At 39.7% G+C, this 25,478-nt stretch overlaps 1 protein-coding gene across 1 annotated transcript in view; it reads right to left on the bottom strand.

Annotated features, from left to right (window-relative positions):
* Window positions 1–25,478, bottom strand: part of Prep (prolyl endopeptidase) — a 166,123-nt gene that overhangs the window by 33,853 nt on the left and 106,792 nt on the right. The window contains exons 8-10 of the mRNA XM_013022378.1: window positions 19,272–19,377; window positions 8,090–8,281; window positions 5,153–5,350 (exon numbers count right to left, since the gene is read on the bottom strand). Coding sequence (XP_012877832.1) covers window positions 5,153–5,350; window positions 8,090–8,281; window positions 19,272–19,377 — 496 coding nt within the window. The remainder of the gene's footprint in view (window positions 1–5,152; window positions 5,351–8,089; window positions 8,282–19,271; window positions 19,378–25,478) is intronic.

The following is a 25,478-nucleotide window of genomic DNA, read 5'->3' as shown; positions in this document are numbered from 1 at the left end:
ACAGCTTAGGAATAGAAGTCAAGGAAAATGGCAAACTTCTTCTGGGGACTTTGACCTGGGACAGAAAACTACAATGACTTGCCTATGGTCAACCACTAATTAGGAGTCTCTTGACCAGATTCCTGGGGCTTCTGCTACCTGCCACCTAACTCATCCGTGGACGCCCATGTAGACAGCGATCAGAGATCAAAGATGACTTCACTTATAGTGAAACTTAGTGACTTCAGTTTTGTTTTGTCAATTTTTATTATCCAGTAATTGTGTACAACACAAAATAATTACTGTATACCAAGAATTCCAGCTCATTTAACCACTGATTAAAATTCTACTTGCTGGATTTAATGCTACTCTCCCACATTTAAGAAACGAAAGAAATAATAAGTAAATAAGATGAGTCATTAATGTCCCAAAACAATGGCACTTCTGTTGTTTATGAAACAAAAATCAGTCAGAGGAGCTGGTGTGGAAACAGCACCTCCCTACATATTTCTTTAAACATAAGCTGCCGAGGGTATGAAATTGGTTTTGTGGTCCTTGTACTTGCTGGAAACCCAAACATCAAGGACTACCACAGGGCACATTTAAATGGATTGATCATGGAGGGTAACGGTGTCTTGCTCTCTTGTTCTCATTCTTGTATGAATGTACTTCACTAGTGATTGGAAAACAATACTCTGCCCCCCCCCTCCATGGGCAAGGAGTAATGCATCTGACTCCTAACAACAGTGACAGCTAATCTTTATGAATGGTATTCCCATTCTTGTGGTTATAGATTATTTGAAGATTACTATAAAAGGGCATATGATTAATTCTGTCAGTATGAAGATGCATAACATGACTAAAGAACTGGCTTTCTCAGTTTAAGTCATACTTGGATATTTGTTAAAATATATCGATATGTAACATATCTTTACATGTGAGGTACACTCAGGGAGCATGCAGCCTGATTCATTGCTATACCGAACTGAACACTATCCTTGCAATCTTGCGAGCATAAGGCTCCCTACAGACAGGAGCTTTTTCTCCTTCCTTCCTTCCTTCCTTCCTTCCTTCCTTCCTTCCTTCCTCCCTTCCTCCCTCCCTTCCTTCCTTCCTTTCTTCCTTCTTCCTTTCTTTCTTCCTTCCTTTCCTTCCTTCTGCTTTCTCTCTTTCTTCCTTTCTTGTACTGGTATTTGAATCAGGTGTCATGTTTGCTAGGCAGGAGAGCCAGCACTTTAAGCCAAGCCTACAGCAGCAATTTTGGCTATAACTATTTTTATGTTAAGGTCTAGAATTTTTGCCCAGGCTATCTATGGGTCATGGTCCACCTCCCTGAGCCTCCTCATAGCTGGGATTACAAGTGTATCCCACCATATCTGATGGGCTCTTGATAACTTTTTGTATAGGCTGGCCTTGAATGATAATTCTTTGGATCTCTGTCTCCCAAGTGTCTGAGATTACAAATCATGTCACTACCTCCCAGCCCTAAATGTAAACTGGCCAGTACAGCTGGTACCCCCTACAAACACACAGCAACAAAACAAAAACAACAAAACTCTCCAAATAGTCAAACAAAAAGAAGACAGATTTCAGACCAAGCCCCAAGCCCATGCCATCTGACCTCCTGACTCACACCAACAGCATACCAACTGTTAAACATGTTAGGAGCCAGAACTCTTAAATCAGTGGCCTCAGATGGGTTACCACAGTAGCAGAATACAAATTCCTCAGTGCAAGACAAAGAGGGGGAGATGCCCTGCATGACTGTGTATCTAGAAAGGTTAAGACATCAATTCTAACCAGGGAATGAAATGAACTACCACAGAGGCTAGTCACCACCCAAAGGGTATCATGTGCCTGACCCTGAGGTTCACTGAAGGAGGTGGTATTAAACCTGAAGGTACCACCACTTAGTACTTGCTATCATCCATCCATCCATCCATCTGGGTTAGCCGAGGCTAGCCCACTGCAATTCACACTCTGACCTAATGATGCCCAAGTCCCAGGTGCCCTGGCTCATACGAAAGAACAGGGAGGTGAGGTTAGAATAAACTATTCTAAAATCCGGAACAAAAGACTAATGGTTGGTGATCTCCAGGAAATAAATTTCAAAGTTCAAGAGAACTGGATTATGGAAGTTCCTTAAGGCCAGAAGGAATGCCTGGCCTCGAGACGCTTCCTGATGGACAGTGCTTTAGCAAGGCCAGGACGGAGGCAGGGAGATTAGCTGGCACAGTCCCAGAGGAATGTGAACGTAAGAGGAAGGAAGAACACTTTAGGAAGAATCCGGGGGATCATGTAGATTAGGTATTTTCTTTCCTGCTTATAAGGTCAGTTTTGATGTTATTAAAGAAAAAAAAATAGCCCAAACTTCATCTCAAGTCTTTGTCTTTCTCAACAGTTTGTGGAAGACTTCTTTTTTTTTTTTTTTTGGTCAGTCATGGGGCCTGAATTCTGGGCCTGGGCACTGTCCCTCAGCGCAAGGCTCAAGGCTCTACCACTTGAGCCACAGCGCCATTGCCGCCTTTTTCTGCTTATGTGGTGCTGAGGAATCGAACCCAGGGCCTCATGCATGCAAGGCAAGCACTCTACCACCTTCCCAGCCCCTGTGGAGGACTTCTTTAAGATTTCTCATTCCTGGGCTGGGATGTAGCTCAGTGGCAAAGCGCTTGCCTAGCAAGCGCAACGTCCTGGGTTCGATCCCCAGTACCAAAAAAAAAAAAACAAAAAAAAAAAAAAAAAAGATTTCTCATTCCTGCCTCCCAGAGTCACAGACACAGTTCTGTATTATTACAAGTAGCAAGTATGGCTGGTGTTCACCCCAGGTAACTCTCAAAGGTTCACACAAAGAGAATTCATCAGTTCAACTACTAAGTGGTTTGAGCCACAGGGAAATCAGTGCATGGTGCTCCAAACTGTCCGGCTGCCTGTTTTCTCCCAAGTGTGACTGTAGGTGCAAAAGTCACACATGGATTGGGCTCAAGATGTATCTTCACCAGGAACCTCCACAGGAAACAAAATCTGCAGGCATGCACCTGCCGGGGGTAGCTCATGTCCACAGCAGGAAGTGCTATTTCAGAGCCTGGAGTGCTAGTCACAATCTCCTAGCTCTGCTATGGACCGCAGCAGTGAGCCTCTCCTCCTCACAGAGGATGAAAATGCACACAGGCATCACTACTTTCCTAAAATCTAGTTTCATTATCTCATGGGCATGTTTTCGTTTGGCTTTAGAAGGCCTAGATCTATTCTATTTTCCTTTTTTGTTTGATAGTGCCAGTAGTGGGGCTTGAACTCAGGGCTTTGTACTCTCTCACAGCCTTTTCACACTCCAGGCTAATGCTCTACCAGTTGAGCCACATTTCCACTTCCCATGATGATTTTGATATCAGATTGAGTTAAGGAGAGAAAAAGAGAAAGATGGAGGCAAAGTAAGTACAAGGAGACAAAGGAACAGAAAAAGCATTGCACTAATGAATTACAGCTGTTCAGAAGCTGCCTGGCAGGGGAAAAAAGAGAACTAACTAGGAACATGCTTCTCTTTTCAAACTTCTCAGCCACAGTCACAGATATTTCATTGCTTGGCACAGAACCCATCATTTTACACGAGGACAATAAGCTCCTTCTTTCCCCAGGTAATGCTGAGCTTGCTCCTAAAATAAATGGTCACACAGGGTCCATGAAGGACCTTTACAGGCCTTTGAGAACTCTGGGTTTTATTAAGACCAAGTGAGTCACCTCTCTCCCCGCCCCCTCCCCGTGCTCCTCTTTGTCCTTTATCTGTTGGAACTGCTGAAGTTAGGGGAATTTCCAAATTGAAGTTTCTGAAAGCAGGGAAGCCTGAGAACAAAGTGTGGGCCCTGCAGCCGAGAATGGGAATGGCTACCTGGGAAAAGGGATTGGTTTGCCTGCTCTCTGCCTCTGTTAGGCTCTGGGCTGCTGGGGTTGAGGGGAGGTGCACAATATCTGACATGCATGAAGTTCTTCAACGGCTGGCTCCCAACTTTTGGCACTAGGCCTATTTCCATGGCTCTTTCCCCACCCTCTTGATTCTCTGAAAGATGCTTTCAGAATCAAGCCTAAACTTGCCATGTATACCCCCGGAGCTACTTACAGGAACATCCCTCTTTCTGTTTTCCTAACCCTGACAGCAACCTGTCACCACAATAAGATGTCTGTAACTCAAGAGATTCTAAAGAAAAGCAGATGACGCATCACTGTCATCTGGCCAAGTCCCAGGAGAAGACGGAGCCAATTCAGCACCTGCCTAACTTTCCCCCAAGAGTGCTTTATTTTCTGATGAGCCAATGAAAGATTGTGACAAAACCAGATGGGGGCAGAAACAGGAACAAGGCAAGTACACAAAGTGGTTGTGGCCAGATTGCTTTCAAGACAGGGTCTGCCTGGCCAACTATAAACTGCCACCTGAGAAAGATTCCTGGGATAAACTGCTGTATATGTATGTCTCTGAGATTGCATAAACAGATATTGGAGAGGCAGGGGAAAAACCAAACCAAAGCAACATGAATATAACCAACATTTTAAAACATGAAAAAGAATTATTTGATTTGGAGAAAACTAATCGACAGCATGAAATGTAAAAATCATACCTCAGGAGTGGCTACAGATTTTATAGTCTGTTATCTATATGCTGTGACCCTGTGTACTTTATACATAGATCAAAAGCTTATTGGAGCTGTGGTACAAATGACAGCAGCAGCTGAGCAAGCGTGAAGTCCTGAGTTCAAATACTACTACTACTAGTACCTAAATAAATATTACTCTCCTACTCTCCCCTGCCCCCCCCCCAAATCATACCAAAGAGACAGGTGTCAGTGGCTCACTCCTGTACTCCTAGCTACTCAGGAGGCTGAGATCTGAGAATCGTGCTCAAAGCCAGTGCAATCAGGAAAGTCCATGAGATTCTCATCTCCAATTAATCATCAAAAAGCTGGAAGTGGAGCTGTGGTTCAAGTGGTAGAGTGCTAGTCTTGAGCTACAAAGCTCAGGGACAGCACCCCAGGGCGAGCATGCACACACGCACACACACACACACGCACACACACACACACACACACACGCACACACACACGCACGCACATACACATACACGCACTAAAAAAGAAACCACATAAGCCTAAGTTTCCAAGTGAACAGCAACAGGGAAAAGACTCACCTGGAGATAAAAAGGAAGTGAACTGATAGAAGATCTCGCTGTCCTTCTTGCGCCCGCTGTACCCCACAACACTGCCGACCTCTAGGGGAAAGGTCTTAAGTTGAGCACCTGTGGTCAGGTCATGAAGCTGTAGGATGTTCTTCACGTCGTGGAGGTAGCATAAGACCAGGAAGTTGGACCTGACGCAAGCTACCCACTCTACAAAGACAAGGAGAGAACCTCATGTTTCTGCCATTTATTTAACGGAACAGCAGTTACAGAGCTCTGCTTTGTGTGAAGCAGCAGTAAGACCGTCAAAGCCATTTTACAAGTTGATTTTAATATCTCAAGTAGTTTTCAGCGCAGTCCTTTATTGAATGATCACACTCGTTACATTTATTCTGTCCAGAGGAAACAAAACATCTTGGTCTAGATGATGTGTGCACTTCAAACAACTTCGTCACACTGATTTTGATAAGTGACCCCTACAGCCTGTGTGTTGAATGCTTAGTCCTCAGCTAAGGGAGGTGGTGGAGCCTTTAAGAGATGGAGCTTAGGGGAAAGAAGTTAGGTCACTAAGGGTGAGCATTTCATTTTGAGACCCAATCTCAATTGGTTTTCTTTTTCAACGTTGCTAGTAGTCAGCATTCACAGTGAGTCAGATAAAAGGGAGTCAGCCATTAGTGAAGAGCCAGTGTTTGAACATGGGCTAATGTATATAGAAACAACATTAATAAATGTTATCTGACACGGATTGCAAAATGGTGCAAATCTACAGAAAATGGTGGAGGTAGGGAGTGGGGGTGGGGAGGGAGAGCAAGCATGATCACTAATGCATGTACTGTAGAGAACACGGGGGATGGAGCTTGAATGGAAAAGGAGGAATGAAAGGCATTTCCTAAGAAGAATCACTAGGACTTGGTGACTGTTGTGATACAGGGTGAGCTAGATCACTGTCATAGTGCTTGGTTATAACAAATGGGAAGGAAGGCATGGGATGGAAAGGCAGGCACAGAGGTCAGCCAGAACTGGGACAGGCCACCCAGAAAGAAGGAAGCAGTGCTAGATGGACGTCACAGGTAATAGCGCAAACATGCTGAAAAGACAACTTCCTTTGACTTCATGCTGATACCCAAGAAATTAGTAGTGCTCTCTTATAACATCATGTTATCCTACAGGGAAGGCTAAGGGTCACCAGGGACCTCAATCTCTGAGTGGCTTGGATTACCAAAGCAAAATTTTGCTCAAGTCAGGATATAAAGAATTGTTGCATCCAAATAAAGTAATTTGTTCACTAGCTAATAGGTTTTTTTTTCTTTTTCTTTTTTTTGGTTAGAGCACCTTAATCAAGCAAGCTTAATGATAAAAAAATAATCAATCTGTGTTAACTATGAGTATATAAAAAATATGAACCAGCGAGTTATAAAGGAAAGTGATTTGTGAACTGTCATCAATAAAAGCCCTGACTTTACAGTTGTACTTTATGATTAATCTCTACCTTTCATTCTCCACAGTGAGTTCTGTAATAATGATATGCAAAGAGTCCAGCTGTGCTTGTCTTTGAATTGACTGATGGGTTCTAGTGAATATATATATATATAATACACACATACACATATATACATATACACAAATACACACACACACATATTACTGTATACGCATGCAGCAGTACTGCCTAATTACTTTGAAGGAAAAGCCTGGCAGCAGCCATGCTGCCTTGGGTTGTAGCTGTGGATTCAGTAGGAAAGAGCAGGCATGAAGACCATTCCATGCAATTCCAGGTTTGAATTTTTTAGTTACCAGGCACAAGAAAATATCTTTCTTGAGCTAGCAAGAACAGAGTGAACAGGATGATAACCTAGGATGTAATCCTTGATCTGCCCGAGTGCAGACATTGGCTTTAATTCATCAAAGAACACACTGTAGCACTATTTTACCTGAGACAGAGCTACTCTTGGGCCTGGGCCTTGGCCTTCCCTCTTGGACACTGCAAACCATAGAAACTTTTGCATTCCTAAATGAATCTATCACAGAATTGTCACTGAATCTATCACAGATGTTCACCTCTAACATGGTAAAGTCTTCCTATGAAGATCTTCATAGGCCCAAAAGTACTGAACTCCCCTTTTATAGGAAAAAAAACTGTCTCCAAATTAGTGAGTTTTCTAAACAAATTCAGCTTTCAAAGCAGTAAATCATTTTTGCAAAAATCAGAGAAAACACCATGAAAAACAGATGATGTGGAAGGCAGATTTTCAAGAGATTAATGTGCTTGAATACACAAAGTGACTACAATGTTTTAAACTAAAACTGACAGCAATCTATTCTTTAAACCTACCCTTAGTTCTACAAGAATATCATGCAAATAACCAAAGGTTAGTCAAAAAGCTAAAAGCTAACATTTGTGAATCTAATAGGTTTAAAAACTGAATATTAGTGATTAGTATCCAATAATAAGTATACAAAGATAACTGGTACTTTTGTGTGTGTGTGTGTGTGTGTGCGCACATGGGCATGCCTCAGTACTGAAGCTTGAACTCAGGGCTTGGGAGCTGTCCCTGAGTTTTTGTGCCCAAGGCTAGAGCTCTGCCACCTGACCTACAGCTCCACTTCTGTTTTTTTGGTGGTTAACTAGAGATAAGAGTCTCAGGGACGTTCCAGCTTGGACTGCCTTTGAACTACTATCAACAGATCTCAGCTTCTTGAGAAGCCACCAGTAGTCTTTGCAAGTCTGACTGCATACCTCCACATTTTAGGAACCATTTCTATGTTACTGTATTAAGCTGCAGTAATGTCACATAACAAAGACTTGGATGCACTATTTAGACATGCTAGCCCTAATAATTTAGAGGTCAAATGTTCTGTATCTTGAAACCAGTCACTAGAGAAGAAGAAAGCTTGCTGGTGTTCTCACCTGAAACAAAAGTCCAACAAGCAAGTCACCTGGAATCTTACCTAAGACATCCTTCTCGTGCTCAGGAACCAGCACTTTCCATTTGGACTCATCAGGATCCATGAAGTCAATGTTAATCAAGCGATAGTTGGGAGAATGGCGATTTGTCTTGAACGTGAACACCGTTCCCTCATTGGTTACATAGTCATATTCTCCTTCAAAGTTGTCGATCAGTTTTACCCACTTCAGGATTCCTGGTGAGAGATCAAGCATTCCTGTCATCTATCTGAAATTTTAAAAAACTGTGAGCTTTGTATTTAGGAAGGAATCATTTCTATCTATACAGCACAAGGAAGAGCAACTGGAAAACTCCAAGGCACAAGAAAAGCAAGGTGAATTTTTTTTTTTTTGGTGTTGCTATTTTTTTTCCTATTGTTTAATTCTAAAAACTGCTGGGCATTGGTAGCTCATGCCTATAATCCTAGCTACTCAGGAGCTAAGATCTGAGGATGGTGATTCAAAACAAGTCAAGCCAGAAAAGTCTGTGAGACTCCAATTCAACAGCAAAAAGCCGGGAAGTAGAACTGTGCGTCATGTAGTAGGGCTCTAGACTTGAACAGAAAAGCGAAGGGACAGCACCCAGACCTTGAGTTCAAGCCTTAGTACCAGCACAGAAAAAAAAAAAAAAAGGAAGAATAAAAGAGGGAAAGAAGGAAGGAAAGAGAGGAAAAAAGGAAGGAAGGAAGGAAGGAAGGAAGGAAGGAAGGAAGGAAGGAAGGAAGGAAGGAAGGAAGGAAGGAAGGAAGGAAAAGAAATAAAGTATTCTTAAAAAAACCTTTCAAAACCTGGCACCTTACCTCCAATATAATCAGCTACATTTTTGCTAGATTTGAGACTCATTCCTAATATCACACCATGAGAAAGCTTCACTGTCTGCTCTCTGGACTATAGTAACGACTCAACCAAATTTTCCTCTCTCATACAGCATTTGAAGTGTCTAGAGATATTTTTGATTGTCATAATGTAGGGGAGGGGGAGTAGGAGGATTGTTCCTGGCATTTAGTGAGAAGAGGTCAGAAATGCTGTTTATGCAAGCTGCAATGCATAGGAGAGTACCATGATAAAGCAGCAGCCAGCTCCAAGTATCAACAGTACTAAGTCTGAGAAACTTTGTCTATTGCATTAAGCTGCCTGCCTGGCCTTCCCATTGCTGTCCTTGATTGTCTCTGTATTTTAGTCACCACATTGTCTTCATATTGTAACGGACTTCCCCCACACATTTTGGTCAAAGGCTCCATGTAGCAATCCTTTCCCACTTAACCAACTTCAGCTTGTTCTAACTGTTGCTTCCTATCTGTGCTCTACTGGCTGTTGACCATGTACATCTAGCCATGTCACAGGCCCTGTCCTCTGCCTAACTGCCCATTCTCAGGAGGCCAGCCACTTCTAATTGCCCCAGTTTAGTTCTTCTTGGTCCTTCTTGCAAGATGTAGTTATGTATTTATTTTCTTATTATTTATCTTTTTTATTAACTATTTCACACTTAGTCCTGAAATACAGTGTGAGGTTTTTTCAAAGATACAAATAAAGTTGTGTTAAATGGAAGAAGGGATATTTTCCGTCAGTTGTGGGGCTTGAACTCAGGGCCTGGGTGCTGTCCCTGAGCTTTTTTACTCAAAGCTAGCACTCTAACATTTTTAGACACAGCACCACTTTGTTTTCTGGTGGTTAGTTGGAAATAACTTTCCTGCCTAGGCTGGCTTTGAACTGTAATCCTCAATTCTTGATCCTCATTCAGGTCTCAGCCTCCTAAGTAGCTAGGGTTATAGGCATGAGCCACCAATGCCTGGCTAGAAGGGACATTTTCTAGTTTTTTTTGGGAGGGGGCAGGGGTCTGGTCGTGGGGCCTGAACTCTGGGTCTGGGCGCTGTCCCTCAGCTCTTTAGCTCAAGGCTAGCACTCTACCACTTGAGTCACAGCGCCACATGCATGCAAGGCAAGTGCTCTACCACTGAGCCACCTTCCCAGACCCATTTTCTAGTTTTATATTCTGAAAAACTAGCATGGAGGTGGTGCTCACTCTAAAGATCTTGAACATGTTCATCATCACCCAAATGGCTCACCATCACTTTTATTATTTAAAAAAAATACTGGGAAGACATTTGCTTCACAGTGTATCTATACAGATACTCAGAGAATGTTTCATAAGGGTAAAAACCCTGTGACTTCTAATCTGAATGATTGTCAGATCTTCTCCATTCCTCTCCTACTTTCAATTTCATTTTGTAACTATTTTGCATAATTCATTCATATTCCTTCTAGCTTTAATGAATACTTTATGCTCTTTTAACTACTTTGTGTTCACTGTATCTTCAGATAATTTGTTCAAGAATTAAATTTATTAGAGGAAACAGGATTCTATCATATAAAAAGGTTCAAGGGTCAGACATATTTGGAGGAGAACTCTGGCTCTCCTACTACTTAGGGCCTCATTTGGTCAATGTCAACTAGGAATTAAAGAAAATGTGAAAACCATTCTAAAAGTTATTGCTAGTGTCTACCCTACAACAAAAATAATTTCTAGCTAAGCACTGGTGGCTTAAGCCTGTAGCTGCAGCTACTCAGAAGGCTGAGACCTAAGGATAGAGATTTGAAGTCAGCCAGGGAAGAGAAGTCTGAGACTCCTACCTCTAATTAATAATAATAATAAACAGAAATGGAGGTGTGGCTCAAGTGGTTGGGCACCAGATTTGAGTGAAAAACCAAAGCCCTGAATTGAATTCTCCCAGAACACCTTCCCCCTCCCTCTCCCTACCCACACCCCCCACCCCACACACAGGGCTTTCCTATACATTGGCAATAACCATTAGAAAACACAGAGGGAAGTAAGGGAAGAACCTCATTTACAACAGAAGCAAACTTAATGGGACACTTAAAAATCTAAACATGAAAAATGGATCCTAAATGAAGAAAAAAAATCTACTATTTTTTCCCCCTAAGGAAATATAAAAGTAGGGACAAAAAAGTAGCTGGAACACATATCATATCCCTACCTAGGTCGATACAGCATTTCAAAGGTGCAAATAATCCCAGAAATGTATGGATTTAACAAATTCCATTCAAAATCCAAATGAAATTTCTAGGGAATGTGATAGCATCCTAAAACTTATCTGGAAGAACAAACACATGGGGGCAGTCAGTTGATTTTTGTTTGTATGGAGTCCCACTTGCCTTCTGGGAGCTCTTCCTGACTTTTATGAAAATTGGCTTTTCTTTCTTATCTCTTCCTGTCTGGGTACCATAAACACTATAGTATAATTTTCCCTCATCACACGGGTTTTACATGTAATGAAATCATGCAACACATACACGCTTGCATCTGATTCTTTCACTTCACATTGTCCTCGTAAGATCACTCATTCTTTGGTAATAATTATTGACTCTTGCTTGTATCTTACGGTGCTCAGAGAATATAGTTAGTGTGCTATTAGTGCTTTTAAGTTGGTTGAGAAATGCTTTGTGATGTAGGGATTTTTTAAAAATTTTCTTTAAAAATGTTCTGTAAATACTTGAAGAATGTGTGCTCGAAATTACTGGATATAGTATGCTAAATATATATGCCTATTAGGTCAGCCGTTTAAATACTGTTGAAATCTTCTGTATACTTACTGATTTATTCTTGGCCATTCTGTCAGTTGCAGAAAAGGTCTGTTAAAAATGTCTCTACAATTGTGGGCTTCTCTATTTTTGCTCATATGCTCAAAATTTGCTCCTGATGTTTTGAAATTATGCTGTTAGATATACACATAATTTTATACACTTGCACAAAACTAGTTTAAAAGTTTTCTAATTATCCATTTTTATCTCTAGCAATGGTTTCTGCTTTAAAGTTGACTTTGATATTAAGATAGGTACTATATCATTCCTGTGGTACTACCTTTAATTAAGTATTTTTAACCTTCACATTAACTATATACAGAGTTCTAATAGGCATCTTAGTTTTGTTTTTTTTTTGGGGGGGGAATTGAACTCTAGGCTTGGGTGCTGACCCTGTGCTCTTCAGCTCAAGGTGAGCGCTCTTGCACTTGAGCCACAGCGTCACTTCCAGTTTTCTGAGTGGTTTATTGGAGATAAGAGTCTCACAGACTTTCCTGCCTGGGCTGGCTTCGAACCCAGATCCTCAGATCTCAGACTCCTGAGTAGCTAGGATTACAGGCGTGAGCCACAGGCACCCAGCTTATGCATCTTAGATTTTTAACGTTGTGTTTTGCAGAATAATGGTTCTCAACTTGTAGTTTATCATTTCTAGAAGTTCATTTTTCATATCCAATAACATGTTTTCCATCTCTTGGTGGGCAGCTATATTTTTAAATTACATTTGGGTTCCCTAAATCTCTTTTACTATGTCTATTTTTTTATTTAGCCAAAATAATTGTTTTAAAATGTGAATGACCATATTTTTTATTCCTAAAAGTATTATTGGTCCTTTTCCGAATCTGAGTCTTTCTAGCATCTTATCTCTTATCCCCACAATTCTTATTTACATTATTTTTATAGCACCACTACGCAGATGGTTTATCATTGTTCAAAGTGTATTTCCCATACTTATTTTCAGGCTGAATCTGATTATCTCACTTCATTTCTGCTAGTTCTATTCTCATGTTGGTGATTTTTGTCTGGCTCGTGCTTTCTGACAGTAAACTAGTTTCCCCTAAAGGAATGAAGCACTACCTGTGGGAAATGTTGGAGGCATGGGTTGAAGTGGCAACCTTCCAGAGTATTTCTCCTAGTTTGCCCCTTGGAACACAACCAGCCTGGAAACTCTGAATTTTTGGCAGAAGAATTTTTTTTTTTTTCGGTCGTGGGGCTTGAACTCTGGGCCTGGGCGCTGTCCCTCAGCTCTTCAGCTCAAGGCGAGTGCTCTACCACTTGAGCTACAGTGCCACTTCCGGTTTTCTGGTGGTTTATTGGAGATAGGAGTCTCACGGTCTCTCCTGCCCGGGCTGGCTTTGAACCGCGATCCTCAGATCTCAGCCTCCTGAGTAGCTAGGATTACAGGTGTGAGCCACCAGCGCCCGGCTGGCAGAAGAATTTTTGAGCCACATTGGACACAATTAAGTCAACCTGTACCCACGTGAAGGGCAGCGTCTCTCCTGTTTCATGAGTAAAATTCACAACGTGTCTCCTCTAGTGCTCAGATAAAGAGACCCCTGCCAGTGCTCAGGTAAAGACAGGCAAGAGAGGGTGCTACTCATTCTGTGCTTTCCAGGCCTACCACTTGCAGATTTACTTATAAATTATTCTTGCGATGAAGACTTCTAATAAGACTCTTATCCACAGAGAAGCGCAGATCTAACTTTCCACCCCAGCAGAAATACTCAGCACAATTCAGCTCCTATTCCTGCTTTCAGTCTCTCTGGCCTCCTCTCTTTTTGGCAAACGAGCCATGGATTTGGAAAGCCTTGCCTAAAAACCTTTCCCTTAACACCATTTACATTGTTTTGATTGTGAGGTTATTCTGAGGTAATTCAAAATCTGCCCAACTCTCAGAAATGGTCCTTCACAATTACTTGTCATGAAAGGTTAAACTCTGCATTGGAAACACAATTATATTTTTACACTGACAAATTGCTAACCTCAAAATAAAACTCAGCAGTGGACCTACTCAAAGGCAACTGTATCTCAGCTGCCATAAAACAATGTTTAAAACAAAGTCTCCGTTTCTGAAAAGAATATAAATTAAATTTTGTTAGCTGTCTGCCAAATTTGAGGGTAATCAGAAAGCTTGATTTGTTTATAGTAAGAATGATGAGATATCATTGTCTGGCCTATGACATTTATAGACACAAAATCTGGGTTTGGTGAAATGTCAGATTTCTTAAAAGATTCCACAGACAATAAAGCATTTCCTGATGTGAAACCTTTGTGTCACACACTAACCATCTTACAGTCTCTGCCTGAAAAGGTCTTGCACACAGAGTTATTCATTATAATCCCTCTCTACCCCAAATCACTAAAGTGTCACCAAAGGCAAAACACAATAGAAATTTCCCTCCATTTTCCTGCGTGCACAGGTGAATTCAAAGATGTGGTGGTTATATAAATAATCAAGCTCCGGTAAATAAGAGCTTCCCAAAAGTATAGGTCAAACCTGTTACTAGATTTTGAAGCATTAACCCCAGCTTCAAATAGATCCTGTGTGCTCAGTGACCATAAGGAATGTGTCAGGATTTCTACAAGAACAATTTTAAAATAGGCAAAATATTCTAAAGGATAGACCTTCACAAGGACAGGATTTTTTTCAAAGGAAGCTCATTACATCCTTTCCTCTCTTGAATCCATGCTATGGATTTTAGCACAGAGTGAGCACTGGGTCATATCAGCTTTGTAACTAAACATAAAACATAAGAGTCTGGCATTTATACTGAATCTTTCCACAGTTCTTTACAATGTAAAAACAAAAGAAATCAATTTAAAATTGAAGCTTAATAATATCTCCTACTTTTCTAACACAAATATTTAAACACATATTCCTAAGATAAATGTTTACATACTAAGGAATAGGTTTATACTTTCAAGATAGAAATTCACTTAAGTTTTCTTGTAAAAATTTAAAGGTCCACCCATTTGGGGGAAAAGAAATAGCTGAGAAGATCTGATTTTTAATGATGAGGTAGAAAATATATGGAAATTTATTCTAGGTTTAATCTAAGTGTATGAAGTTTTAATAACATTCTAGAAACACAAAGTATGTGTATATTTCAAAAGAAATAGAAAAGTACAGATCATACAGTTAAGAAAACTGAGACAGAAATCATTTTCTTGCAAGGTTCAGGGTAATTAATTTCAACTCATCTGCAGACATCAGTCACATTAAGAACCAGAGGAGTCAACACTCAGCTGTTCTTCCTACCGCAGAACTAATAAAATGTCACACTGGTTAGGTGTCCTTAAGAACACCTTGGTACCTCTTCACTAATCATCTTAATACAACATATGGAATGGAAAGAAACATCGTCTGTCATCCACTACTTTCAGGGTTTAGTAAAGAACAAAGCCAAATGAGGATGAGGTTGATGATGATTGATAAGGATGAATAAGGATGAATGATGATAAAAGTTAGGGGATCACAAGTAAATGAGAAGCTCCGAGGAAGATGCTTACATACCCGCACATGTGTATTCCTAAAGGCATCAGTGAGTCATTCACAGTTCAAGCACTGTTCTAGGCACAGGGACCCCACAAAGAACCAGAGAGATGAGGTGTCCCTTGGCTAATGCAGCCCCATAGATCAACATACTTTTGCTGGATCCAGTCTTGCACTAAAATCTTCATACCTCTGCCTCCTGAGTAACTGGGATTACAAGTATGCACCACTGCATATTACTGGCTTCATATTACTCTTAAATGCAAGTACTGAAAAGCAAATGATGGAAATGAACTTCCCAAAGACAGACCAAAAATGGCAGAACAGAGATTAACCTCACAAGTTAGAGAGGATAGTCAGCAAGGGAGAGAACACAATGCAGCTTGATGTGACAAAAGGAATCTAGCTCCATAAACATGCCACTTAACTTTCAAGGTTCCAAAAATTTGCGGTTGTTTTGTTTTGCCAGAATTGGGGCCTGAATTCAGCCTCAAGCCCTCATTCAGCTTTTTCACTCATTACTGATGATTTACTAGAGCTGAACTATGTCTCCAGTTCCAGCTTTTTGCTGGTTAATTAGAGATAAAAGTTCCTCGGACTTTTCTGCTTAGGTTGGTTCAGATCCCTAATCCTAAAATCTCAGTCTCCTCCTCAGTGGCTAGGAATAGGGGCATGAAACACCAGCATCCAGCTCCAAGATTATTTTTCATTGTGTATTCACAGTTTTGTTCTCCCCATGTGCATCTTTTTCTAAATTGCTCCTGGCTGTGTGTGTATGTGTGTGTGTGCGCGTTGTGTGCACGTGCTTTTCTGTGTTTCTAATTTCAAAGTGCATACAGACAGAAGGCTTTCTTGGGAGACAAAGACAACAGAAAAGTTAGAGAGGTGTCATCCTTAGTTTTTAAGGAATGTAATTTTGTGGTGCCTTAATAAAGAATTTTATGAAAACCTCTAATAATTCTCCTTGCCTTTAAGGGGGAAAAAGATTAAAATCAGAGCAGAAAGGCTTTACAATGATCAAAAAGGGTACAGATTTCATTCATATAAACATAGAAGCTTCATAACACTGGATTTAACTTCCAGTCACCAGTTTTTCTCGACAAATGCATCTAATACTTTAATTAACTAAGTGTGCTGCAGTCAAAGCACTCAGGATCATTTATCCTTGCCTTAGTTCAACAAGAGTAACAAAAAGGGGAGAGCAGACAGGAATGGCAAGCAGGGAGGTGACACTGTCACCCACTGGCTATGTGATCCTGATACTCAACTATCAGTCTGCACAATAAGACACAGTCCACACAGCCGGACAGTAGAGGTACATACAATTCTGCATTTTTTTAAATTAAAAGACTCCTAATTAAGAATCTAGTTTTGTAGAAAACAAATTACTTCCAAATCTCTTACTTAGAACAGATTTTATAATTAAGATTTTTTTTAAAAAAAACCAAACCTTCAAAGACTGTCTTCAACCTACTTTACCATGATATTAACTAAAACCAAAATGCAGTAATTCCAAATATTTCCCTCACAAAGGAAACGAGAGAGGAGGAGAGAAATGGAGAAAGGAAAGGAAGGGGAATCTCTCTCTCTCTCTCTCTGACCTCTCCTTGCCCCTGAAATCTTGTTCTCTTCAAAGCAGACCACAAAAAAAAATAGAATTTCTCTTTCACAATGCAAGTCATAGAAACTAAAAAATATACCACTCTGATATTCTCCTGCCTTGGAGCTAGCCATGCAGAAATTCTCTAATCTGATAGCTTCTCCTTTTCTAGAGGATCCTGCCCTAACCTAGGAGAAATGAATGCTGCAAAGAGCCCAAGAAGCTGCTGAGCAGACAGGCCTCAATGATTCCCCTGCTCTCTGGGAATACAATCATGCCCTTTTTGTCCCATTCCATTTGGTTATTCAGATTTTCCTCACACCTATGCAATGAAATCTCCATGAAAATCCAGAGGCTTAGGTCTGCAGAACTTCTGGAAGCTGAGCACATAAAGACTTGCAGAAGGGGAACAAGAGTTCACCCGTGTGCCATAAGCATGATATACCCCAACTCTCCAAAAACCGAAGCTCCTGCACACAGGACCCTCCTTCTCTTTATCTATCTCTTTACCTGGCTGATTACTTGTACCCTTTGAAGTATATTTTGGAAAGCTGGGCATGAGGGCTCATATCTGTAATCCCAGCTACTTGGGAGGAAAATATATACTGAGAATATTGAGGTTTGAAGTCAGCCTAGGTAATAAGTTCATGAAACCCTGTCTTAACAACAACAATAAAATGCTGGGTGTAGTAGCACCATGCCCATGGTCCTGGAGGATGGTAGTATAGGCTTCCTCTGCCTACCTCACCCCCCCAAAAAATGTGAGGCCTTATTTAAATTAGGAATTTAAATTCCTTATTAAATAAATAAATAAAAAGGGTTGGAGGTGTGGCTCAAGCGGTAGAACTCCTGTCTACCAATTATGAGGTCCTGAGTTTAACCCCCAATACCACCTGAAGAAATAAAGGAAGGGAGGAAGAAAGAGAGAAAGGGAGGGAGGGCAGGAAGGACCCTCTGGAATAAAGTAGTAAATGTAAATATAGTATGTCCTGAGTTCTGTCTGCAAATGAAGCAAATGCAATTCAGAGTGTTGAGAATCCTGGTCAGGCAGAAGTTCCAGAGTCGCATACTTGTGACTGGGTCTGAAGGAGGTGCAGTGGACTGAGCCCTCCATCTGTGGGGCCTGATGCTACTTCCATGTAAGAGCAAAGATGAGCTACCTGGCAGGGGAGGGAAGATGCCACACATTTGGGGATCAAGTGGCTTGGGTTGTAGAAACTGAGTTTGTTTCTTCTGCATGTTCAGATAGCCATTCAGGGTTTATCAGATGCTTCTCACTTTTGTTCATCCCTTCATTCATGAACTGCACTGTCTAGAATTTTGCTCAAGGATCTTGTTCATCTGGACACTGTGGTATTTTTGACCTCCCAAAGTGTCCTCTAATTCTTTGCTACACCCGATGATCAAATGGAAGGAAGAGTGAAAAACAAGAAGGATAAGGACCAAGACACTGGGAAGGAAATAGGGGAGAGTTTCCTTGAGTTTTTCTGGCCCGTGAAAGGTTTCAATCAATCCTGCTTCTCCCTTATCAAAGTGGATACACCAATATCTGTTCAGTGTATGAAAATGTGGATGGAATTTTCTCCCCTATTTGGAATAAAGAATTTGCATTTTAAATTTGTTAATTTGTGTCCCTTAGTAACATAAACATACTTACTGACTTCAAGATATAATGAAGGAAAATGAAAACAGCATCCTCTTGAAGAGTTATAATGTAATTAGAATGTTTACTACAGCAGAGTCCTTCCCAGCATCCCAAGATTGCAGAACCAAACAGGAACAATTTCATTCACACTTCTTTCTTTCTCTGAGATAGGAGCTCACCGTACAGACCAGGCTGGCCTTGAACTTGCAATTCTCCTGTCTTAGCCTCTTGAGTTCTGGGCTTACAGGAATGTGCCAACATGTCCAGCCAGACAGTCTTATGTTTTGTTCCTCTCCAAGAATGTGAACACTAATCTAGGTGTTGCTGTTTTCTTGAGACAAAATGAGTGCGTCTATTTTCTTAATAGAAAAAAAATAAGGCAATCTTCACTAAATGGCCATCTGTTTAAGGCCAGAATAAAAGCTGCTGATTATATCGTGCTCTAAGGGTTCAAGAAGCAAAACCAGGCTGTTACTTAGGACATGGCCTGGTATGATAGGATTGCTTGTTAGTCTGGTAAATTCTGGTTATCACTGCTTTCCTGGGAGGGTTTGCAACCAAACATCTACACAGCTGTTAATACATTATAGACCAGCCAACCAGCTTCTTCCTAACTCTTCATCTGTAACACACAGGACACTTTCAGAGTCAAGTGCAGATATAAGTCTATGAGAAAATGCTTCATTTCATTTTCCCTCATTTTATGAAATAGTACTGAAAGAAAACAATTGTACAACCTGAGATAACATGATAGAAAGGCAGAAGCCTCCTTGGGAAATCAACTAGACCAAAACAATTGCTTTTAAAATGATGCTTCTTGAAAAAGCAACCTGGGTTTGTAAACTAACTTACCGGTGATGCCGTTGGGCTCCTGCTGCAGGTCACAGTACCAGAGTCGGTTTACCGGGTCACATCCCTCCCAGATGGATAACAAAACATAGCGACCATCATCAGACAACTGTGGGGGACAAAATCAGTGCAGGGCCTCATCAGAACAGACTTTTGATGAACAGATTATTAAATACTAGGTTAAAAAAAGAGAAAGTTAACTTCAACTACAGTCACTTACCTAAGTTTCTGACAATAAAATTATGTAATAAAAAAAAGAACACCAATTTCTTCTTATCTCACTTAGTCAGTTTTAGACATAGTGAATTATTTAAGTAGAAACTATTAGTAGATATAACTGAATGTCCTAACGACCTCAATGTGATTATTTCATTTTAGACACTAATATCCTCGATGTTCATGGGTTATGTATTTTAGAAATAATGGTTCTAAGTCAGTAAGGATAGCCAAGGGAGTTCTTACAAAGTGGGTCTTTTAACAGATGCTACTTTGTGGCAATAGTATATGAGTCCCTATTTTCCATACCTTTATTGTAATAGTTTTATTTCAACTTGGCTTATTAACCATTATTCAAGATGGTTCTGTATGGTATTTTGGAACAAAGGAGATTTTCCTCCATAACCTGGATGGACTTCATTCCATCTGCTAAATATCTTTTTTTTTTTTTTTTTTTGCCAGTCCTGGGGTTTGAAGTCAGGGCCTGGGCACTGTCCTTGAACCTCTTTGTGCTCAGGGACAGAACTCTACCACTTAAGCCACAGCACCACTTCCGAACTGAAGATGTTAAGAAGACAAAAACTAACTTCTCTGAGCAACAATGAAGCAAGTCAGCCAGCAAACAACACTTCTCTCCTAACTCTTCTGCCTGTGAGCCTACTCTGTAGACTTAGGACTTGCCAAACCCTCATAATCATGAGTCATTTCTTTAAAATCCTTTATTTATAAACACACACAAACACATCTTTTTCTATAGACACCCTTAATACCAACTATTATTCTTTCGTTTGCTCATTCAAGAGACATTTGCTAATCAGCAATTATGTATAAAATGTGTTTGTAGATGGTAAAGAAACAGTTCAGAAAAAAGTGAATCTAACAAAGGAGACAAATACATAAGTACAAAATTATGCAGCAATTCCATATATACTGCTTAATGCTATGGAGAACACCGATAAGTGCTGATAAGGTAGCCAGGATGTGTGGAAAGGATTGGAGTTTTAAATACAGAAATCAAGAAGGGCATATTTCCATTGTTTTCTTACATACACTGTTTCACATGAAAAGTCACATTCATTTCTTATACATTTCCTGATTTGGAATGTTTTCCTCTTTGGCTGCTGTGTTAAATAGAGGGTTGTGCTTACTTCTGTTTTTCTCTTTGTAATGTAGTTTTAATTGTCCTGCTTCAAATTCTTTTTTTTTTAATATAGTATCTATAAACTACTAGCTTATGTAGAAAATTTACCAGTTCAAAATTTATTTTTACCTCTAACAGAATGGGTAATTCCTTTTTATATTTCCTACTTCTTTTGCTTAGTATATTAACATTTTTCTGGAAACTTAAAAAAATTATTTTCATAACTTTTTATGTCATTTTAGGATCTATTTCTATTGACCAATTTTTATAAGTCAGTCTCCGGCTTCTTTATACATGTATTAAGTAACTTTTAAAAGTGGATTCTGGACCTTTTGAATGTTGTTGCGTTTATTTTTCCTTTCCTAATCTGCCTGTCAAATGTTCTGAAGCAGTAACTTGATTGGTAAGTGAGCCAGATTTATTTAAGACTTCTTTGTAAGTTTTGCTGGGTGAAGACCATAGCTCTAGTGGTCTTTCTGAGTTATCTACTGAACATCTACGTGTTCACAAGGCCTTTCTGCTCTGTCAGAACAGAAATTTCCCAGCCTTATCAAACCTTTGATGGTTGTCAGTTGACAGCTCCCTGGTTGTTGCTCTTAGTCTGAACCTTGGAATCTGATTCAATATAGACACATCTTAACAGAGAGCCAAAAGCATAAGTGGATTCCAAGGCATAATTTCTGGGTATTTCTCTCCTTTGATCTGCAAATCCCGAAGGCTTAAATCAGTAAAACATATATACTAAATTCCTCCTATTTTTGCTGGGGTCCACAAACTATTTGCAAGCAAAAGGCTAGGGCAACTGTAAGACTCATCTCTTGTTTTGAGTTACAGTTGCTTTTTCTAGTTTTCAAACTGTAGACAGGTGGGCTGGCCAGTATGTTACCATATCAAGGCCAGGAGCAGAAATCTGCCATTATATCTTAACTGTGTTTTCTGCAAATGAATGCAATGTGATTTAACTATAAAAATCCAATCTGTATGTTTTAGTAATTATTACTGCTTATTGGTTTTCACACTTAAACATTCTATTCACTTTGCTTACTCCATTTTTTCTTTCCTTCCTTTCCTTTTTTTTCCCCCGTGCTAGACCCAGGGCCTTGTACAAGTTCAGCACACACTCTTATGCGTTAATCTACATAGATCGCCAACCTTACATTAAATATAAATTTTTTTATAAACATTTTTCCTTCCTTGATTTGGGAGTTACACATTCTATTTTCATTAAGCTTTTAATACATACACAGTTAATAAGCTCATGTTCAGAATTTTAGTTCCACCTTATTTTTAGACTATCCTATATTAAAAAACATCATCAGTAATCCCTCAGTTAATTCCGATGAATATAATCGAAATTAGCTTCATTAACAATACTTCAAGCTTTTGTTCTTTTATCCTTGAACTAAAAGCAGAATCTGAACAGCTTAGTGCTTATAGTCAGGCTACATCCATCATAAATGATGGCTAATTCAGCCTGAGTGATCCAGTCAATAGGAAGACACAGTGAAATTCACTGCAAGAACCACACCAGGCTTCCCAGGGCAGCTGGGTCCAGCACATTTAATGTGCTCTTCTCTGAATTTCCTTCTGGACTAAATAGCTCTAGAGTATATATTTCATCTGAAGTAGGAAGTCCAAAGCATACTACAATGAGTACACCAATGAAGTCAGCCTTCTTCCTATCATTATTTTCTTTACTACAAGCCACTAAAACCTGCTAAGCTGAATGAACACGCTTTCAAATGCTCAGGTATCTCAGATCTCAAAATCATTTGAAGGTCATTTATTCTAAAATGTACAGATTAGAAATACACCTTTTCCCACAAAATTTTATCAGCAGCAACATTTACTTAGCAGTAGCTTCACACTTAAGACTATTTCAAGGCAATTTTAAAGACCATTTCTCACAAGTCCTTAGGCAGGGACTGATAAGACCTTTGGAATCGTAACATATTAAAGCACCTTTTCTGAAGGCCCGAGAAAAAGCAGGAGAGCCAAAGGTCCTTCTGTAAAAGCTTGGTGAAACTGCATAAATTCCATTTACAAAGAATTATTTTAAGCAGTGATACAGGCTAGAATAATTGTGCTCTCTGGAAGCAATCTGATCAAAACACACTGACTTTTCGAAACACAATGACCATAACATTAGCCTGGCCAGTTATGAAATATGTAACTCCCAAATCTGTAATTTTTAAAAATCCTTTCTTCTCCTCTGTGTTGCTAGCATTTTAAGCAAATTTCCCTTAAGTCAAAGACGTTTTATCTCATGGAAGTCTACCATTTATGCAAATAGATGCAAATAAAACATTAACAAATGCAAAATTCTAAGAGTCACTGTAAATGAAAAGTAACACTTGCTGGTATTAAATTCATGCCTTGCATTCCTAATACTATGAAAGACAAAACTTTCCCCATCCTGACTACTACCACTTTTTAATATACAGGTTACTTTGACAACCTAATTCTGTGCAATCATTTGGATTGTATACTGAGAATACAGATTAAATAAAGTTAGAAAATAACCAAGGAGGGCTAAGAATGTGGCTTAGTGATAGAGTGCTAGCCTTGTATGTGTGAAGCCCTGTGTTTGATTCCTCAGAATCACATACACAGAAAATGCCAGAATTGGCAGTATGGTTCAAGTGGTAGACTGCAAACGAAGCCAAGGGACAGAGCCCAGGCCCAGAGTTCAAGTCCCAGAACTGGCAAAAGAAAATAGAAAAAAAGAAAAAAGAACCGAGGAAGAAGAAAGCATTAATGATAAAAAGTATGTGAACAAAGGAGAAGACCTAGATGTACAAAGAATGTGGTATTGTATAGATGTGCTAAGGAACAGTTGGCAATTCTCTAGTGGTTGGTTTTTCAATATTCACGACCAGGCAAATATCCACTGAACAAAACAATAACAACAAAAAAATCTAAATATACCCCTCCCTTTTGCTTCAGCCTTTGTGACTAACAGAAGGCAACTCCAAGCTAAGAGGAAGTAATTCATTCTTTCCTTTTCTGTGGCTCCTTTCCTCGAAAGCTCCTCAAAGTTCACTTCCCTTCGCACTGGAGTCCTTGTGAAAGGGAAAGTAACTTGCTTGTTTTGGTTAAGGCTACTTTAATGTACCAGTAGTCACTGTAAAATGACCTTCAGGTGGTCCAAGACCAGTTTGCCAAAAGAGCCAAGCACAGCAAAAGGTTCAAGGAGAAAGCCTAAAGTATATCCCTTTACCCAGAGTGGATAGGGTTGGCCATGGTGGCTACCAAAGGGAATTGGTTTCAATAGAATAATCTAGGTCCTAGATAACCTTCTACCTCATCTACTAAAGATAGGTCACCAAACACACCGAACAATAGGTATTCATGGCTGAGGCTGTTTGTTCAACCAGTATTTGAGTTCAATCACACCTGCTGCTGAACTGGGCTCTCACATACAAAAATCAATAAAACAGGGCCTTCAAGAGGTCATGATAAAGATGTAGGAATAGACACAGAAACAAAAAGAATCATTTATAGTGTAGAACACTAAGAGCAAGGGCTGCAAAGTATGATGGGAGTGGCAGACAGGAGCACTGCAAGAAGGCAATTGGGAAGAAAAGGGAGATGACAAAGGATTTAAGGAAAGATGCCCCTAACTGACCCTCAAAAGAGAGGTAGAATTCGCCTAAAAGTAGTCACTTAGAATTTTCCATTCTTACAACTGCTATGAGAATGTAGGCTATCCACCACCAGTATTAGGGAACTGTGATACAAATATTCAGGCTATAAACAGCCATCAAGAGTGCATCTCACAGCAGACATGAGCAGATGTAGTAGATGCTGGGGTAGGACTTCAAATTCATGCCATATTGGGTGTGGCACACAGCTCTCAGCTAAGAACCTCTCAGGACTTTCTCAAAATGGTACATTTTTAAAGAATTGAACCAATAGCCATTCTGTATTCTTTACATTTACCAAAAAGTAGGGAACAAGGTATGAAGGTATTCCATGCTCTCATGAAAAGCCACATTCACTCATTACCAATTTTTAATTGTGCATATTTGTGGAAACAGGCTACATTATGGGTAGCAATGTTTACTGAATCTTTAACAAATATCAGAGAAGATATCATATTCTTTGCTAGTTGCATATCTATTGGTCCAACTAACACGAGTGAATGAGTGAAACAACTAAGCATTTAGAGGAATAGAATCCCTTCAAAACTCCAAAAAACTCTACAATATTCAGAAATAATAGTCTAGTCCCACTTAATTAAATAGGTTTGTAAAGTGTCTTCAGTTAATGTCTCATTCAGGAGGCATGGTGACTCATTCAGACCAGAGTCTTTGGTCAAGGAACTTTGTCACAGGAGGTCATCAGCTCTACTGTCATGTCCTCTGATAGCGACAGATAGATGTACTGATTATTCATTTGAGCATATACAAAAAATATATAGACAAAAATATATATTAGTATATATAGTGTATTAGCATAGTATAATATATATAATATATAAATAACAGCAATTTCCCTAGCCAATAGGATCTTTATATATTTTTAAAAATAAAAATAACAAACTATTGTTTTGATTACTAGCATAATAAAACATTAAAGTTGATGGATTTGCGTTTTGTCGGTCTTAACACTGTACCACGTTTAGAAGAACTGGGCTTTTCAAATAACCTGAATCAATAAACCATTTTTCATGTATCTCACTTAAGAGAAAATTAACAGCAAAATATCTTTTTTTAAATTATTATTTATTTTTATTTTTTGTGAACATACTGTACAGAGGGGTTACAGTTACATGGGCAGGATAATGCGTACATTTCTTACCAAGCATTGCAGCCTCCTCCTTTGTTTACCCTTCACATCCCTTCCCAGCC

This window comes from Dipodomys ordii, unplaced genomic scaffold, assembly GCF_000151885.1.
Source record: "Dipodomys ordii isolate 6190 unplaced genomic scaffold, Dord_2.0 Scaffold62, whole genome shotgun sequence".
NCBI classification, from domain to species: Eukaryota; Metazoa; Chordata; class Mammalia; order Rodentia; family Heteromyidae; genus Dipodomys; species Dipodomys ordii.
The sequence above is the reverse complement of the archived record's forward strand: the minus strand, read 5'-3'. Positions and strand labels throughout refer to the sequence as shown.